Here is an 18,229-nt window from a genome sequence, read left to right on the forward strand (position 1 = left end):
GGTTTTTAAAACATCAAGAAGACCTTGCTTTTAAGCTGCTGCATAAATGACCATTTATGGTCATGGCTTACCATAAACTTACCATAAATTTTAAACTTCAGCCAGAAGAATTGTTTTAATGCGAGGTAACACACAAGGACAGGAATGCACAGCACCAAGTTGATCACCCAACATGACTGGGCGAATAACAAATGGCATAAACACTGAATTTTGTAATGTCAAAACGGCCACTCACTTTATTATTCCTTTAATAAATCCTACCTCAGTGAAACTAGTAATAATGTGCGACGGTCTGTATTATATCGTTTGTTCGTCCATTTCAAGTGCCACCTCTGGAAGGATGAAGTCCACTCAAGTGAAGCACCAACATTCATCTTTCTCAGTCATCAGTGTTTATTGTGAAGAAAGACAGATACAGGGACTGATGAAGTGTGAGGAATCAGTAAGGGGTTTATTTTCTCCATATATTTTACAAACAGAAGCACAAATGTTCATAGACTGGACAACGTGTGTCCGAAGTACTTTGAAGAGCTACAGGCAAAGGAAACGAAGATCTCACCCATTTATCTGCAACGAAAAAAAAAAAAAAAAAGGTAAGAACAGAGACAAACACCTTTTGACTGGGTCACAAGCTCAAAACTCACCTAAAGGGCAGCTAGACTATAATTTATGGTACACACTTCTAAAATGAGATGATCCTAACATTATAGCTTACTCTACAATGTTACCTCCTCTGTTAAAACAAGCCTCAGTTCCTGAGTTCAGCGGGGGATGAAGGAAAAAACAAAACAAAAAGACATGCATGGTTGAGAAAATGGAACCTTTTGAAGGACAGGAATAAAAAAAGGAGGTGATCTCAAAAAGATCAGAAAAGTAAGCAGAGTGATGGCGGTATATAATGACAGGGCTGAGTCACTGCGCAAAAATCTGCCGGTGAAAGGAGGAAGACAGAAAAGTGGTGGACACAACAAAGAGCGAGAGAAGAGAGGGGGTGAAGCAGAGGGAGAGAAAACACAGCGGACAGTGAAGAAACTTACAGAGCAGCAGCTCCGGAGATGATCTCAATGAGCTCCTTGGTGATGACGGCCTGTCTGGTACGGTTGAAGGTGAGGGTCAGCTTGTCAATCATCTCAGCTGAAGGGAGAGAAAAATCCAGAGTCAACGTGTAAAACTTTACTGTGCAGGAGCAAAATCTGAGAGCACGGCTCAGCATTTAATGTGCGTCCTAACAAGACGTGAAAAGTGATGATCGTGACATTATATTAAGCTGCCGTTTTCTACATGCTGGCTTGTTTCTACATGAGTGATCAGTGTTACATCAAATGCTCTGTTAACAATAACAATAACCACCTTTAAAAAGATGAAACCAGAGAAGGTTTGGCATTTTTGCCTGAGAAATAACCAAAAACAATAAACCAACTTCTACATTTGAGCACCAATTCAAAAACTCAAGACTTGGAGAGAAGATTCAGGGTCGGCCCTCACAGTTAAGTGTCTTAAGTACTAAAGTGCGCGTTCCTGCCCTGCCAGGTAGTAGGCAAGTGTTCCATGTTAGTAAAATACCAAAACACAGTGCACTTAATGTGCATACCCCCCCTCCCCAATACTGTACTCTACAGTTCTCTTGAAAGGCAGGAATGTGAATGTGTTAGCGAGGAAGTCCAGAGACTTACAGGCGTTCTTGCTGGCGCTGTCCATGGCAGTCATCCTGGCGCTCTGCTCGCTGGTGGCAGACTCCCTCAGGGCCAGGAAGAGGATGTTGACCAGAGCAAACTCCTGGTAGTTCCTCAGCACATCAGCATCAATGTCATCATAGATGCTCATGTTCTCTGTTTAGAGGGGAGAGACACACAGACGTTCAGCATCTCTCTGGCTGAATGGCTGACGATCCGCGTAAAGCAAAACACAACACTACCTGCACCGGCAACTGTTTCCGTAGAAAACAAGGGCTTCTTGTCCGTCTTGTACGAGATGACAGACCTGCATCAGAAAAGGGGAGATTGTATTTTGTGATCAAGACAACATGCGACTTCATCCATTTAAAAACAGACAAGTCAACCTCTCTGCTTATGCTCATCAGCTCTAGACTGAAAATACCTGAATCGGTTGTAGAAGATAGAACCCTGGTCGAATTCATATCCAGAGTTGAGAAGCTCGGTGGCGACGATTGAAGCATCGGTGAAGGTGGGGGGCTTGCGGCCGAGTTCCTTACAGTTCAGAATGATGTGCTTTCCATGAGTTCTGATGAGGGACAGCGGGGGTTACTGGCATGGCAAACAATTGCCGCCTGAACATTTATTCCCTCATCTACATTTAGATTTCTGCTACATGTGAATTGTGATTTAAGACGCCCACGTTAGTCTGAAACAGGTTCTCAGCTGTTTCATGCCCATTTAACCCATTTTAAATTGAACACTTCTCAGCAGAAAGGCGTCCTGAAACTCTGTGCTAATTATGTCTGCACCCTGCAGAGGATACACTTACTAATAAATCAATAATGGGAAATTTTGGCCATGAAAGTAAATTAAATGTACGTCCTCCGTTTCCAAAAATCTGCATCAAAACTGTCCATTAACCCAGTAGGATTGTACTGAATAAAGCATGCTGACCTTCCCCGCTTTTATGCTACCAGAGCCGAGAAACAATCAAAAATAATCACCAAATAATAACTGCAGTATGAAGTTAGGCATTATAAACTGATTGCTGGTATTATAAATAGCTACTGTGTATGTGGCTATTACCAACACTGGGAAAATGGAAGCTATAATTCATCTGATTTGCAATTAGAGGTTAGTTATTCTGAACCCCTCAAAGCTAAAACACTAGCTAAATATCATCACAAATTATTCCCGCTACTAAACACACAGCAACTAAACAGCTGCTCAGTGAAGCCAAACACCAGCCCTGACTCGTGTCTGCCATCAGTGTTACGAAGGTAAACTTCAGGAGGCTTGCTGCACGTACTTGTGTAGCAGGCCTCTCAGCTTGTCGCCCACATTGACCAACATGACGTCCTTGCCAGCAGCAGTCAGGGTGGCGACCTCGCTCTTAATGGCCTTGGCCACACCAGAGTGGATGGCACCACAGAGCCCACGGTCGGAAGACACACCGATGAGCAAATGCTTGGCGGCCTTGTCCTCCGGCACTTGGATGTCAGCCTTCTCATACAGGGCTGGAGAGCAGAGAGGAAACAAAAATTAAAAAAACCATCAAGATCCTACTCAAGCCAAGTGTCAAATAACATGGAGGCAAGGTGTACGTACCCAGAGCACCAGTGCCGTAGACCCTGGCTGGCTTCAGCTGCCTTTCAGCACGAGCATACTTGGCAGCAGCCACCATTTTCATGGACTTAGTGATTTTCTGGATGTTCTTGATGGACTTCAACCGAATGGTGACTAGAAAGAAGAGGCAATTTCTCAGTCTGATCCAGTAGGGGATAATACAGTCAGCTGGGATGATGAGGATCACGTGCAGTGAATGTGGTACGTGCTACACGCATGAGAGAGCAGCACACCAACACATGTGGCAACTTGAGCTTTTCTTTAGTTGCAAACAGGCACACTTTAGTGAACACTCAACTTTTACTTGAGATAATCTCTGCTGTTCAATAACATGTTTAAATTTGTCTGAAATTATTTGTTCTCAAGATCACAGTGACATCGTCAAAGTCAAAACATTTTTAAATGTAACCTGGAATGAGGTGACTTGCATGTAAATGGTTATAGAAGATATTAAGATCATATTTAAAGTTCATGAGCCAAAAGGGTGAACTCCGTGTAAAGACCTGTAAACTTTAACAGATGGGTCCCTGTCCCTCAAAACAGTGCAGGATTTTGGCAGCAATCATTCAGACTGTGTGTTATCAGCGGGGCATAAGTCAGTAATGTGTTAAGCTGTTGACTTCACAGTAAGAGAGTGGAATACAAAAGTACTTACTGTCCTTCAAGGTAGCCATGTTCCTGACCTGCCCACTGTGAACAGAAATAGTGCGTGTGAGCTTTAGCTGCAAACATTATCAGCATGGAGCAGCATCAGAAACACAGACCAACATTAAAAGCAAGTCCTAGTTAGGTTAATGTCAGACTAACGTTAATTTGAATTATAGCTTGCAACTGCGCTAGCATCAGCTAGCTTAGTCTTCACTGGACAGAAAAGGCTTTGACAGTGAACCCTATCTAACACTATAGCCGTGCCTGATATGAATGACTTTCTAAAACACACAAGTGAATTAGGAACTCTCTTTGGCTACGTTGTCAGTGTCAGTTTAGCTAGCATTAGCTTCTAGCCGGCTAAACACAGTGCAGCACACCGCTGTCATTCATTAGCCGCGGCCTCCACGTTAGCATGTCCTTGCCTTCAATGTGCAATCATAAGCATGCATTACAGACTTGTTACACACTTATTCTACTCATGTATCTACATTTAGTTAATACTCAGATGATACATTTTAAGATTGCTGTAAAAGTGTTTGAATAACTTTGACTTTACCATTGTGGGGAGAACACCAACGCGCTGGTCCTGGCGAACATGGTTACTCCTATGAAGGTCAGACGCGCAGGACTGCGCAGGCGCAGCTTAAAGGCAAAATGGACGAATGCGATCTTCACGGACTGCCAGAAATGTCGTTAAAATGAGCTCCACTCACATGGACGAACCCATAATTTCTCCAACGATTGAAATGGTCATTTTGGTGTTTTTTTTTAAACATGTTGTAAAACATGTCGAACGTTTAATAACATCTTCGACATGTTTTAATAACATTAGGTTTCATTCTGTTGTTTACGTACATTTATCTAATTTTAGTCCGAACGGCCGTCTTTGTAAAGCTTTATTTAAGACGAACTGTCTCATTTTTCTCCAGACTTTACCCGCATTGATAGATTTGTAATGTAAATCCTCGCTTTTTATACTCATGTTACAAGTTCAGGTTTTCTTTTAACACTGAAATATTCACACCATCTTAAGAGACAGGCAAAAGTGTCTGGAGCTACCCCATAGACACGAAACTCAAAGAACACAACAACAATCAACAACTTAGAAACAAATGCAGGCATCTCACAGAATCACAGTTTTCACGACGGGACTTTTGCACTGACACAAACAAATAAAACAATAAACACTCACCGTCGTTTTGAGGTTTCAGCAGCAGTTTTCAAACACTCACCTGTCCACTTTTACCTGATGGGGTTTTCAATTTGTTTCCAACATTGCGACTCTTCTGACCCGCCAAAATGACAGACGGGCATTTTCCTTTCCCACTTTGTGCGAGGCAGTGTGGATATGAGATGTTTTATAGGCAGATTCGTTAAAAAAAATTTTAAAAAAATAAATACAAATTATTAATATAATTTTTTATTTTTATTTATCTTTTATTATCTTATATAACATGTGTATAACCCTTGTTTAATCTCACTGACGTGTTTTTTTGTTTTTTTTTTTTGTTTACTAAGTAAATTGACTTGGGAAATGGATGAAAGTGTGGCAGTGTTTTTCAATAAATTACAAGACTTTTTTCAAGGTTTAAAAAAAAAAAAAAAGGTTTAAAAAGCGTTTAAAAACTTTATGAGCTCTGTGTCGCGAATGTAATTCATAAAACAAAAAAATCTCAATCGGAGGCCACAAACTGGGGCTATGTAAAGTTTGTCTCAACAAAAACAAAACACTTTTACACAAATTACGAAGCTCACAGTGAGTCCCTGAATGCAGCTAAAGGTATCGCGCGCTTTAGTCCGTCGCGCGAGGTTATGACGCTGTAACACGCGGAAGTAGTGTCCGTAGTGGAGCTGCCGTCCGAGCGGACCTCTTCATCAGTCTAAGTGATATTAACCGGTAAATAGCAGCTGTTGTGTGTTTATTGTTGCTACTCGGAATGGGAAAAGCTGATTTTCTCTCCCCCAAGGCGATAGCCAACCGCATAAAATCCAAAGGTCTCCAGAAGCTGAGATGGTACTGTCAGATGTGTCAAAAACAGTGCCGAGACGAGGTGAGCTGCTCCTAAAATCCGTCTAATTTAGTTTATTTGCTGTCGCTGTTGATGTTTTGAACTTATCCGTGTTTTCTGCTTGTTGACAGAACGGCTTCAAATGTCACTGCATGTCCGAGTCTCACCAGAGGCAGCTGCTGCTGGCCTCAGAAAACCCAAACAAGTTCATGGACTACTTCTCTGAGTGAGTCACCGTGTGTGTGAGAGAGAGGAGAGAGTGTGAGTGTGAGTGTGTGTGTGTGTGTGTGTGTGTGTGAGTGTGTGTGTGCGGCTGCACTTTCATGAGAAGAAAATCATGTCAACATTAGTGACGGACTTAAGAGTTGATTCTTGTTTCCCTTTTTCTCCCAGTGAGTTCAAAAGCGACTTCGTGGAGCTGCTCAGAAGGAGATTCGGTGAGTCCTGATGTGTCCAGATGTTTGTGCAGCAGCAGGAACAGCTGTTCACCAGCAGCACCCAGAAACTGTTGTCTTTTTTTCCGCCCGCAGGGACGAAGAGAGTGCACAACAACATTGTCTACAATGAATACATCAGCGACAGAGAGCACGTCCACATGAACTCCACACAGTGGGAGACTCTCACTGACTTCACCAAGTGGCTCGGCAGAGAGGGTGAGTCAGCGTGTGGGGGTTTCCTCCCCAACCCCACCTACACGCCTGAGGAGGGCATCTTCTCTCTTAGGACAATCAAATATGCCAGAGCTAAGATATATACAGAGTAGACAGAAACAGGAAACAACTGGTCCAGCAGTAACTCACAAGTGGAAGTTAACAAGTGACAAACTTGAAAAGGACAGATTTAAAACAAGCAAGCTTGTAAAAGGTGTTGCTTTAACAGTAAGTTTGAAAACACTAAATGTGTAAATGGCAACAACAACCAAAAAAATCCCATCTCTTTAATAAATATTGGAAATGACTTTGGTTTGAAAGGCGACTGATTTGTTACCCAACACAGATCTCAGCCCAAATGTTTGGAAATGAAGAACTGTGGCCAGCAGACACAATATTTAGAGAGCAAACTAAACGCAGGCACCGCCACCTTAAAGATGGACAATGTTCCCCGTAGGGTTTTGTAAGGTGGATGAGACCCCCAAAGGCTGGTACATCCAGTACATCGACCGCGACCCGGAGACCATCCGCCGCCAAGAGGAGCAGGCGAGGAAGAAGAAGCAGGACCTGGACGACGAGGAGAGGAGCGCCAGGTTCATCGAGGAGCAGGTCCGCAGGGGCCGCGACAGCAAGGAGACGGACGTGAGTGCCAGCAGGACACGCTTCAATTCAGCTAAAGGGGGAACCGACAGAGACTTGAGATGTTTTGTTCTCTGTTCTGCTGTGTAGGAGACCCCAGTTTTCACAGAGCTGAAACGGGAGAGCGAAGAAGAAAAAAGTAAGTAAATAAAACAGTTTACACCAAATTTAGCCTGTGAGTTTGCATTTCTCTCCGCTCACTCTCGAGTGTTTCTGCAGTTGCTTTCAACCTGGGCGCCTCTTCATCTGTAGCCGGCCCTTCCAAATCGAGGTAAAGAAGTTTCCGAGCAGGTTCCTAATCCTGTTGCTTGATTATCAACTGAGTTATTATTGTGTCTGTAACTGTGTCTTCTCGTAGCTCTGGTCTGGGTGCTACCGCTCTGAAAACAGCAGCGTCGTCCTCCACCAAGAGGAAAGACACGTCCTCCGGTTTGGACTCCAGAGCAGAGAAGAAGAAGAAATCTGCCCTGGAGGAGATCATGGAGGTAGAGGCCATTGTTTTGTCCTGTGCGTGCGTTTGGGTTTGAATGTGTCCCGGCTGGGTGTTCTGAAGGAGAGTGCTTTATTGTTCAGATGGAGGAGAAGAAGAAGCAGCAGCAGCAGTCGGTCAGAACGGATTACTGGCTGCAGCCCAACATCGTGGTCAAAGTTGTCACCAAGAGGCTGGGCGAGAAGTACCACAAGAAGAAGGGCGTCGTCATGGTAACGAGGCTTTGCGTTCATGTCGGGTGGCAGCATGTTTATGTGCGCGTGGGGGGGGGGGTGAATAAAGAAGATAATCGCCGTGGAATCATTTTGTTCGCAGGAGATTCGAGACAAATATGGAGCGGTGGTGAAGATGATCGACTCCGGAGACAAGCTGAAATTGGACCAGAATCACGTAGAGACAGTCATACCTGCACCAGGTAAACCACCGAAACTCTTTTGCCCTCACAACCAGTGGGAAAGAACAAAAAACACTCTATAGATCATTTAATATAGTAGTGCCAAACTGTGGGTGCAGCACAAAGCAGCAGGCTTCCTCAGAAACAATCAGAGATAACGGCTGTCATGACAGTGGTTATCAGCTGTAAAAGGGCTGTTGGATGCATGATTTGACTCTTCTTCTGCACAAGTTCACCAAACGTTCTCAAAAACAAGTAGGACGGGTCGGACAGGGAACCGTCAGGGAATCAACGGCAGCGCTTTTTACAGACGATTTAAACCTACACTCCGAACATAACCTTCTCTGGACCCTCTAACCTTCGCAGCATGTGTTACCGCGGTGATGGCCACCTTCGTGACACCTGGCTAACCCACTGGTTACACCGCTCTGATCAGCGGCTCGAGGTCCCGTTATGTTGGAGACATCATAGACGTCTGCCGTGTCTTTCTGTCCCCCTCAACACCTTGTTGTCACTCCTCTTGCAGGTAAACAGGTTTTGATCCTGAACGGGACGTACAGAGGCACAGAGGCCGTGCTGGAGGGAATAGACGAAAAAAACTTCAGCGCTACGCTCATGTTCACCTCTGTGAGTATTTCCAGGCTCCATGTGAGCCTGTCACATGTCAGTCGTTGGTTTGTGTTTCCTTCTGTATATCTGTGAAGTGAGTATTTAATACAACTGTCAGTTTTAGGACCACTCAAACATAGTTTCCAGTCAGCAATTTAAAGGGTCAGTTCACCCAAATTCCATAAAGCATATTTTGTCATTGACGTCTCTCAGGTTTTCTCACCATGCAGAAAGCTGTGAAGAATTACATTTAAGATTGCAAAATAATGTTTCAAACTATGTTCCTGTTTGTCTGGATGCTACACAGAATATCTCAATCTTTCTTTGAAATAACTGTACGGAGAAATGAATATATGGAAGCAACATTGCCTTATGTTGCAGCTGCAGCCATGACTAAAGTCTCTCTCACCTTTTTAGGGTCAGCTGAAGGGGAAGAGAGTAGGCGTCGCCTATGAGGATTTCTCTAAACTGGCCTGAACCGGCAAAACCTTCCTGTTTTATCCTCAGGCAGCTGTTCGGCTGAGGGGGACTCTACTGTGTCAGAGTCGCTTCCCTGAGGTTCACCTGTACATACACACATCCCACAATGCAATCCCAGTGAGTTCCAGTTGCTGTGTCACACACAAACCTAAAGCAATGTGTTCAATTAGTTTATTTTTATTTTGTATTAATATTCAAGTTGATCTTAAAATTGTAGATGTACATTTTCTCCAAATAAATTCAACAAAAGCGACTTCTGGTGTTCTTTGGAAAACAATCAGAAACTTTTCGTGTTTTTAAAGGAAAAACTGAAATCAGGAACTGCCGTTGCATACAGACACCAGTGGAACATAGTTGCACGTCTCCCTCTCTCTCTTCTCCCGTTATTCATTCTCTCTTGTAAATGGGTGTAATTTTCTTGCTAGCTCCGCTGACGCCGGGGGATTATTAGCAGCACGGGGTAACTTAAGGTGTCTCCGGCCGCTCAGAGCATCTGGGGGAAGCTGTTGAGATCTGGGATGATGTAGTCGGTGTAGTGGCCGTCGATGAAGCCCTTCCCGCTGTTGTGCACGAACCAGCAGTAGACGTTTGTTCCGTTCCTCTTGTCGTACCTGTAGTCCTTCTGCCAGCCCCTATCAGTCACACACACACTCATGAGTCTGTATGAAAAATAAGATCTTAGTTTGTTCAGAAATTGGTTCCATATGAGTGAAGACGTACCTGGTGACATGCAGCTTGTTGCCCTTCACCTCCATGGTGGCCTCCTTCTTCAGAGGGTCCACTCCTTCATGGATGTCGTGCACGTTCACCTCAGGCTCTCTAGAAAACTGCCCTGGAGGATCACACACACGCACGCTTTGAGCTTCAAATCTACCGGTGAGGTCGGATCAGTGTGTGTGGTTTAAGCTGTGGTTACAATTCAGTCAGTGATGTTGGGTGCTGTGGGTATTTTGGGAGCCGTACCTATGAGTCCATGGACCAGAGGCGAGTACTGGTTGTCGTTGGGAATGTAGATACCGAGGAAGTCAACGCTGACTGGATGTTTCTTCCACACGCGGTGAAGTAACACCATCACCTGGATGTTATTATTTATTATGATGGAAACATGAGAATTCTTCACAATGGAAATCCTCACGCTGGAACACAGAAACATGACGACATGAGACACAGTGAGCTGGACGTCAAGGCAGAAAGGAAGCTGCTGCGGTCATTGATTAATTATTTGTAGAAGTGTAGCGGTTACCTGTCCTGTGTGATTTCAGCCGTGGCCCCCCAGGTGAAGGTGTGGTTGTTCCTGCCATCGGTCATGGTGATGTCCACGGTGCTGATGGCCACGCTGATTCCATCGGGCTGGTAGTAGACTGAGATGGTGCCGAAGTAGGTGTTCAGTTTGTTTTTGTGCATCTGCTTGGAGCTAATCAGCTGACCATTCACCACCACGCCTTTAGGATGGGAGAGACGGTTAAGGATGACTGAGGGAGTTTTAAACCTGGGCCCCATTTTCACATATTTTGGGTATGAAATGACCGGTAGGTGCAAAAAGTTCTGTGGCACTTTGAGCATCTTTTGAACTGAGTTTCAACAATAAACTATCCACGTACTATATAGTTCCCAAAATGTTGAACTATTCCTTTAACCCCCTAACCCCGTTTCTTCACTCACTGCTTTGTGTGTTTACAGTAATTTAACAAATGCCATCAAAAACAGTAGCTGTGGTAATGAACAATGCTAAAATGCCACATGTTGATGATACTCTACTGGTTGTACTCCAGTCCGGTACCTGTTCCAGGGTCGGACACCAGGTTGAGGATGTGACCGGGTTTGGAGTCGATGTTGAAGCAGACGTCCATGTTACTTCTGGGCAGGTGGATGATGAAGTGAGGGTCGTTATCCACTGGATGAGAAACACTGAGCTCATTACACATTGAGTACTGCTCACTTTTGCACTGCAGCTGGACGAGTTTTCGTGATTTTGTGGAAGTCTGCAGAAATGTGTGTGTGAGTGTTACCTAAGTTGACCCGTTGTGGCACGGCCCACTCCTCTGGACCCTTCTCAGCCTGACTGGGGGGAGCCGTGGTGGTCATCTGGACCCAGGGTGGAGGCTGGTAGACAACTCGGACTGGAGTCAGAGGAGCGGACGAAGAGCCTCCTCCTATTCCTGCATGACACAGGTTAATATCATTTGTTTGTTCATATGTTTGATGTAAAATTGAAACACTTCCAAGGGAATAGAAACCTGGCTGTAAATCTGCTGAATCAGTTGACTTGATCATTTTACAGTTGCTCTGTTGTGACATGTTTCAGTACCTTTAAAATATTCCTTTAATATTGTGATAATCAGTCCAGTCACATCATCCTGCCATTTTGTGTCCTATATAAAGTTCCAAATGTTACCTACATGGTCAAGAATGAATCATCCAGGAGTTTAATCATTACAATGTTCTACCTAACATAGATTTTGACCTCTGTCCCCTTCACTAAAGCAGTGCAGTATTCTACATTTACAAATTTTTCTTCCAAATCTTGCTAAAATAGGTCCTTTACATTCAAACCAAACCCATTAAAATCAGGTTTATATGGGGCCCTCAGGCAGCACTAAATAAAAGAGCATATCTTCTGTCAGGCACCTGGGCAGCACCCGTGCTTGGGGTCCTTCGGGGAGTCGGCCAGCAGCCTCTCCTTGGCGTCGTCGCTCTCCACCAGCAGAGCGGTGAGAGGAGTGACGAACTGATGCTCCACAGCCAGGGACATGATCTGCTGGGTGATCTTCCTCTTCTTGGCCGCTGTCGGAGCCAGAGCCCTGCAGGAGAGCCACAGCTCTGTCACATTTCTGACAGCTTTGTGCCGTATTGTGTTTCTATGTTATTCTCATTTAGTTTTAGGTGATTCATTTATATTAAGACGCCATGAGCTCATTTATTTGCATTGATTTCCAATGAAGGTTCTTGTTTCTTGATTTTGAAAACGGTTTCTTATCAACCTGCCATGTTTCCTCGTGTTTGTTTCCACGTGCTCTCGATCCTCTCACCTTTCAGAGATCAGCTGTTTGATGGTGATGTAAGCCCACATTTGTCTGGCGAAGCCCGTGAAGGAGTGCTGCTGCTTGGCCAGCTCCATGTCCAGCTCCACGATGTCGGCCTCTGTGCCCAGGGAGATGTCAAGACGGGCCTGCAGGACGAGATGGGACAGAGGACACTCGTGGTACCAAGTCCCATTTCTTCCCTTCACCCACGGCTTTGAACCCTCAGCTTCTGATTGTGCTTGTTAGTTTGGATGGTTAGCCCTTCCCTTACATGGAGATTTACCACCACCTTTGGCTGCTCATAGTGACAACAGGGGAAATGAACGAATTAGATTTGTGTAAACGCACGTCTGTGCTCATTATACTCACTGCAGACGCTGTGGTGAAGCTGGTGAGGGTGTTGCTCTCGGACGGCAGCACCTTCCCGGCCACCACCAGCTCTGAGCCGCTGAAGAATTTATCGAAGCGGTTCTGGGTGACGTCTGACACCGTGTCCTCTGGGAACTGAATGGTGATCTTCCTCAGCAGAGGGGAGGAGACCTGGCTGTAAAACATCTGCAGGAGGAGAGGAGGGAGACTCAGGGGAATGTGGAAGACGCTGAAACCAAACCCTGATCTCTAGTAGAGTCCCTTAATGTCACAATAAAACATTCCAAATCTTGTACAGAAGCAAACTAAAGCTCACGGGGCAAATATTGCTGATGCACAAGACATACGGTCTGATTGGGTTATTGAATAACGAGACAGAGGCCCTGAAACTATCAGGTATCAGTTTTGTACCCGTAGCTGTTCTGCAGCGTCGTGGTTGGCGTAGATCCTCTGAGCCATGCCCCTGTTCTCCATGGCAATACGCTCCAGGAAGTCATAGTCCACGTCGAAGCCGATGCCCAGTGAGAAGAGAGAAAACTCCTCCCTCATCACTCGCTTCACGTTCTTCTGGATGGTGCTGAGCTTGATCTCACCTGCAGTAAATCAGCATGTCATCGTTCAGACTGAAGGGACGAGACCGTGTGTTATCTAACACACCTTGATACATTTTGTAGCCAACTATTAATATGATGTCTTTTTAAAACCCTTTAATCTGAATTATTTGGGGTTGAAAGTCAGTCTTACCCACAGTGGGGTCTCCGTCAGACACCAGGATGATCATGGAGACGGAGCGAGGGTCAAGCAGGCCCTGATTGGACGCCCTCACCAGCATCTGAGCTGCTCTCATCAGTGCCTCATTGATGTTGGTACCTGAGATCACATGTCAGACATTCACACATGACGGTTTAGTAGTTAAGTATATTTCCTCATTTAACTGCGGCATCCACCCTTTCCTGCATTCCCATGACGCCTCACCTCCATTGGGCTTGATGTTCTGGATGTACCTCTTGGCGTCTGCGACCTGAATGGTGGAGCCGGGGACCAGGTCCTCGCTCCAGCAACGCACGTTGTGGTTGAAGTCGATGATGCTGAAGTGATCGTCCACGGTCAAGTCATCCAAAATAGCCTGCATGGCCTCCACTGTCTGCGAGACAAGTGTGGAGTGAGATGCATCGTGCAGAGCGACCACACGGTGGCAGCAGGGTGAGGAGTGAAGAAATAGCAGGAGAGTGGCTCAAGGGGCCAAAGTGCACAACACATCACCACTTACTTGCTTCATCTTGACGCCCCACATGGATCCACTGACATCAATGACAAACACAATGTTTTTAGGAAGAGGTGAGAGGTTGGAGGGGGCGAAGAACTGGACAAAGTGGCCATCGGAGACCTGGAAGAAAAACAGCGAAGGCTTGAGTGATAATGTCCAGACTGTCACTAGCGTTGTGCAGAATTGAACGAGGGCGTGATACCTGTAGCTCCCCAGCATTGCTGTCCCTGTTCACATCATATCTGACAATGAAGGCGCCATCTATAGCGCTTGTGGTGCAGTTGTCACACTTTCTCTGCTGCTGTAGGTTGGGCTTGAAGACGATGTGGGCCTGAGGACACAGACACAGTGCGTGATACAGCCGGTTGGGCATTAAGATGCCTGTCCGCACATGAAAAGGAGACAATAATTATCTCTGCCAAGGACGAGTATCATTCATTAACTCGGTGTCCTAAAATGTCACAAACTACTTGATAGATTCAGTGAATTCTGGCCTGTGAATCAAGATGAGATTGATACTTTTGATGCAAAAAGCACCATTGTGTGGCAATTTATAGGACACTTTACATTCTAGCTGATCATTCCTGAATCATGATTTTGCAAAAATCTTGCAGAAATTATGCAAATAATCTTTTTTCTTCTATGTTAAAGTGAGTTGGAAAACCTTTTTTTCCAACATTCCAAAATTTCAGAAAACTTCCAAACTGTTCATATAACTGTTGACTGTACTCCAAGTTAAATATACATCTGAGTGAAGGGATTCTTCTTCAACATTTGGGACACATGTCTGTCCCTGACTTTGCTTCCCCAGACAGCATTCAGTGTCTCTCCAAAAACCCAGGCACCATCATCCCGACAGCTATGTGTACCTTGATGCAGATCCAGATTTCTCAATTCAAATGTCTAAACATTTTCCATCGCTAGAATAACAATTCAGAGAATTGTGCAGCCTTGGCAGAGGTCCTGGCTCTCTGAGTTTTTGTCCAGACTCACCTTATCTTTGGATGACGTAACTTTGATCAGCTCTGCAAACTGCTCTCCGAGGGTGTTTGGCGTTTGAACCATAGAAATTCCCTTCGGCTCAAAGATGTACACATCCACCTGCAAAGAGAGTGGGTCAGGGATGGCTCAGAGGACAAACACACAGGCGCCTGAAAAGACTCGACTGTCACGATATTCCTACCTGGAACTGTGGCACCAGCCTCCCAGGCTGCAGGTACAGGGAGTGCTCGTAGAAACCCAGCTTCCTGTGCATCATCTCCTGGTAGTGGAGCTCAAACTCAATGTTACTGCCAGGAGGAACGTGGACTTCGGTCTTGAAGGTCTCCATGTCCTGGGAATTGGCCCTGTAAGGCAGAGGCATTCCAGTCTGTGTGAAGCTGCGGAGCTACAGAGGATTGAAATCCAGAGGGCTGGTCCAGTACCTGACTATTCCTGCTGCCTTGCCTCTGGCTCTGGCCTGGGCGTACAGGTTCCTGGCCACCGTCTTCTCCTTCACCGAGCCCATAAATGTTATCCCATTCACATTCCTGCAACAAACAGCGTGAAGTTAGACCTCTGCGGGCTCTGTTTAGAGGGCTGCGTGGGGCTGTGTGACACTGGGCTCACATGGTGAAGTTGGTGATGAAAGCTCGTTTGGGGATCTGGACGTTGAAGCCGATGCTCTGGGCTTTGGAGCCCGAATTGACCACCGAGCTTCTGACGGTGGTGTGGGCGAATCGGGACGTGATTCGGCTCTCCACCTTGTAGCTCTTGACGGTGATGTCATCTCCACGGATGGCCTGAGGAGGAACAGACAGAATGAGTGAGGGAGGAAGACCTGGGTGTGGAGGGATGAAGCTTCCAGGACATTTTGGACTTTTCTTACTTAGAATTATTTACTTCCATTGACCTGACTTTTTTTTTATTTTGGCTTGATAAGTCTCTCTCAGGTGTTTCCTCGAATATTCTCTCAGGTTCTCTCAGCGGGCACTTCGAGATGCCAAGAGATAAAAGGAATAGTTCAACATTTTGGGCTAAAGTTAGATGAGACGATTGATACTGCTCTCATAGCTGTTATTGGAAGACAGTTAGCTTAGCTTAGCATAAAGACTGAAAACAGGGGGAAACAGCTAGCCTGCTTCTGTTCAAAAGTTAAAAAAAAATCTGCCTACCTAACAACTCTAAAGATCACTAATTAACATGTTATATCTTCTTTCTGTAATCTTTAAAAAACAAAGTGCATAGAATATGATGGTGGTTTTGTAAGATCAAGTTAATGGCTTTGGTTTAAAGTGCTCTATAGGAAGGTTCTGTTGATCCCTCAGTGAGTACTTCAGGACATGAAGGGATAAATCTTTCACAAACCTTTACTACACTGATTAATTCAACATGAGTATTTAGATATTATCACACAGAGAACCTGATTTTTATCACAAAACAACACATTTATTTTAATTTCCAAAAGGAGTTGACACTGGACATTTTTAGTTTTAGTCATTTTTAGTCTTAATCAGGTGGTCTGGTCTCACTCTTGAGTTGGTTGATCTCTTTGGATCTGGTCTCGCTATTTGACTCAAAGCAGGCTACGTTTTTAAGTATCAATATGAGTGGCTGCGTTGGTTCATAGTGCTCCATCTCTTAGTTGGCCGGGAGTCAAATTTAAGCCAAATGTCGCATTGTGAGATTATATAAAGACAAATACAGGTAGAGAAAACGCAAAAAGAGGTTAGACAGAGCAGGATTAGTGCAGAACAAAGTCAATAACCCGTCAGTCATGGGAATCTCTTCAAACAGCAGCATATTGACTATTAGATAAGGTTAAACTCTGTCACAGTGCAGAGGCCTCCAACAACAAGCGCAGAGCCATACCTCAAAGTCTTCCTGCTCCTCGCTGGTCAATATCGCTCTCTGAAACACACACACACACACACACACAAGTCATGAGCTGCACAGTGTCTTAATCTACTCCCTGAGAGAAGATTATGAATCCCAAACTGCTGCTATTTAGTCACAAACGACACAGGATCAGTCTGGATCCGAGTGGGTTTGTTTGATGAAGCCTTGTTCATTTCTGTGTAATCAATGAGATGCAGTCCAGGGATCGATGACTGCAGTGAGCGCAACATGAACCCACAATTCCTGCCATATATCATACAGGTAGACACGCATTTGAATAAGAAGTCAGGATGTCTGGGAGAAGAGCTCACCTTGTGTCTCTCCCGATGATCCTCCAGAGGTAACTGGTGGCGGAAAAGAAAATGATGATGAAAATCTGACGTAACACTTGGTTAGTGTGGAAAAGTGAGCGTGACATGCATTTTCTTTCTGTGACCATTCGAATAGAAGTTGCTTGTAAAGGTCAAAGGTCAGGGCGAGCACTTAGATTTTCATTTCACAAAATGATACGTACAAAAGAAAAAGAGCTGCTAGTAATAATGACGATAATATATAGAAGACATCCTTTTTTTTGGTCCAACACCTCAGAGAGTATTTGCTCGTATCTTTCATGTGATTTTAATCACAATTAGATCATAAAACACTGGCAAAAAAAACAAAACCTTCTGCTTTAAAAATGGGTGTTTAAAGGTCAAAGGTCAAGACAAGCACTTAGATTTTATTTAATAAATGCATGTGTGTACCTAAAAGCTCTTAAACCATATACATTTCACTTGATGAGACAATAAACTTTGTTTTCTTTAACTTAGTTTCGTTTTTTATTCATTTCACTTCTCATTTTAATTAATGTGAAGATCATAAAATCCCAAAGAAACAAATGACGTGAATAAGAAGGAAGTCATGGCTACTTGTCAGAGATTAAAATAAGAGATAATAACAGCAATAGATGCCAATTCTATTCAAACACAACAAAAAGTAAATGTGTATTTTAGGCTTTTTTTCAATTCATAAATCTCTTTTAAGCTGGTCTTTTCTTTGGTATCACCAGTATCACTTTAAACGGTGGGTTAAGCTCTATTCTGTGAATAAACAGTTGTGTAGACAGTGTTTTTCAGAGACAGCGCCCCTCCAACTCACCGTCTCTTCCTCCCATTCTCCATCTATCACAAACTCAAAGCAGCGGCCCTGTTGGAGGAGCAGGAGCCCCAGAAGCAGCAGCAGCAGACGCCTCATGTTTCCAGGCCTGAGGACTCAAACACACACACCCTCACACACACACATATAAAAAAAAACAAACAGCTGCTGGGAGACAGACGGTCCTTCTGCAGGGAGCCTCGTAGAAACACAGCCGAGCTGAGGACTGAAGGTTAACATCCACTGAACCGATCGACTCCCAGCCCCAGTCAATATTTGTTGTGCCTCATGTAACCCAGTGGTGGAGAAGGAAACTTTGAAACTTGACCTGGGGGGGTGGGCAGGTAAATAGGGCA

The 18,229-nt window shown here is 44.7% G+C and overlaps 3 protein-coding genes across 5 annotated transcripts; 1 reads left to right on the forward strand and 2 right to left on the reverse strand.

Moving 5' to 3' along the window:
* Positions 1–427: 427 nt before the first annotated feature.
* atp5f1c (ATP synthase F1 subunit gamma) lies at positions 428–4,570 on the reverse strand. 2 transcript variants are annotated; one of them, XM_070853627.1, is made up of 9 exons: positions 4,489–4,570; positions 3,937–3,971; positions 3,264–3,395; positions 2,965–3,172; positions 2,098–2,241; positions 1,916–1,980; positions 1,674–1,829; positions 1,038–1,134; positions 428–567 (listed from the first exon to the last, which is right to left on the reverse strand). In XM_070853627.1, exons 1-9 carry the CDS (start codon positions 4,527–4,529, stop codon positions 564–566), a joined length of 882 nt encoding a protein of 293 aa, XP_070709728.1. In that variant the 5' UTR covers positions 4,530–4,570; the 3' UTR covers positions 428–563. The 2 variants fall into 2 exon arrangements, with proteins under 2 accessions (XP_070709728.1, XP_070709729.1); XM_070853628.1 differs by lacking the exon at positions 428–567 and having other exon boundaries at positions 1,034–1,134.
* Positions 4,571–5,774: 1,204 nt separating this feature from the next.
* Positions 5,775–9,450, forward strand: kin (Kin17 DNA and RNA binding protein). Its single transcript, XM_070853790.1, has 12 exons — positions 5,775–5,983; positions 6,073–6,167; positions 6,335–6,378; positions 6,472–6,594; positions 7,049–7,233; positions 7,321–7,369; positions 7,450–7,501; positions 7,589–7,715; positions 7,804–7,932; positions 8,036–8,135; positions 8,641–8,741; positions 9,141–9,450. Exons 1-12 carry the CDS (start codon positions 5,870–5,872, stop codon positions 9,198–9,200), a joined length of 1,179 nt encoding a protein of 392 aa, XP_070709891.1. The 5' UTR covers positions 5,775–5,869; the 3' UTR covers positions 9,201–9,450.
* Positions 9,451–9,687: 237 nt separating this feature from the next.
* Positions 9,688–17,972, reverse strand: itih2 (inter-alpha-trypsin inhibitor heavy chain 2). Of its 2 annotated transcripts, none has more exons than XM_070853708.1 (21): positions 17,877–17,972; positions 17,051–17,083; positions 16,713–16,751; positions 15,471–15,643; positions 15,287–15,391; positions 15,046–15,208; positions 14,856–14,963; positions 14,065–14,193; positions 13,866–13,982; positions 13,571–13,739; positions 13,340–13,465; positions 13,007–13,188; positions 12,596–12,781; positions 12,233–12,372; positions 11,832–12,004; positions 11,213–11,353; positions 10,984–11,097; positions 10,447–10,645; positions 10,167–10,339; positions 9,924–10,035; positions 9,688–9,835 (listed from the first exon to the last, which is right to left on the reverse strand). In XM_070853708.1, exons 1-21 carry the CDS (start codon positions 17,970–17,972, stop codon positions 9,688–9,690), a joined length of 2,826 nt encoding a protein of 941 aa, XP_070709809.1. The 2 variants fall into 2 exon arrangements, with proteins under 2 accessions (XP_070709809.1, XP_070709808.1); XM_070853707.1 differs by having other exon boundaries at positions 11,213–11,362.
* Positions 17,973–18,229: the final 257 nt, after the last annotated feature.

The sequence above is a fragment of the Pempheris klunzingeri genome, chromosome 22 (assembly GCF_042242105.1).
Source record: "Pempheris klunzingeri isolate RE-2024b chromosome 22, fPemKlu1.hap1, whole genome shotgun sequence".
Classification (NCBI taxonomy): domain Eukaryota; kingdom Metazoa; phylum Chordata; class Actinopteri; order Acropomatiformes; family Pempheridae; genus Pempheris; species Pempheris klunzingeri.

Coding starts and splice junctions, on each gene's coding strand:
- atp5f1c (XM_070853627.1), bottom strand. CDS start 4,529: ATGTTCGCCAGGACCAGCGCGTTGGTGTTCTCCCCACAATG. Junction 3,972..4,488: donor TTGGTGTTCTCCCCACAATG/GTAAAGTCAAAG, acceptor TTCTGTTCACAG/TGGGCAGGTCAGGAACATGG. Junction 3,396..3,936: donor CATGGCTACCTTGAAGGACA/GTAAGTACTTTT, acceptor TCTTCTTTCTAG/TCACCATTCGGTTGAAGTCC.
- kin (XM_070853790.1), top strand. CDS start 5,870: ATGGGAAAAGCTGATTTTCTCTCCCCCAAGGCGATAGCCAACCGCATA. Junction 6,595..7,048: donor CAAGTGGCTCGGCAGAGAGG/GTGAGTCAGCGT, acceptor TGTTCCCCGTAG/GGTTTTGTAAGGTGGATGAG. Junction 8,742..9,140: donor CTACGCTCATGTTCACCTCT/GTGAGTATTTCC, acceptor TCACCTTTTTAG/GGTCAGCTGAAGGGGAAGAG.
- itih2 (XM_070853707.1), bottom strand. CDS start 17,972: ATGAGGCGTCTGCTGCTGCTGCTTCTGGGGCTCCTGCTCCTCCAACAG. Junction 13,466..13,570: donor GAACATCAAGCCCAATGGAG/GTGAGGCGTCAT, acceptor ATGTGATCTCAG/GTACCAACATCAATGAGGCA. Junction 9,836..9,923: donor AACAAGCTGCATGTCACCAG/GTACGTCTTCAC, acceptor TGTGACTGATAG/GGGCTGGCAGAAGGACTACA.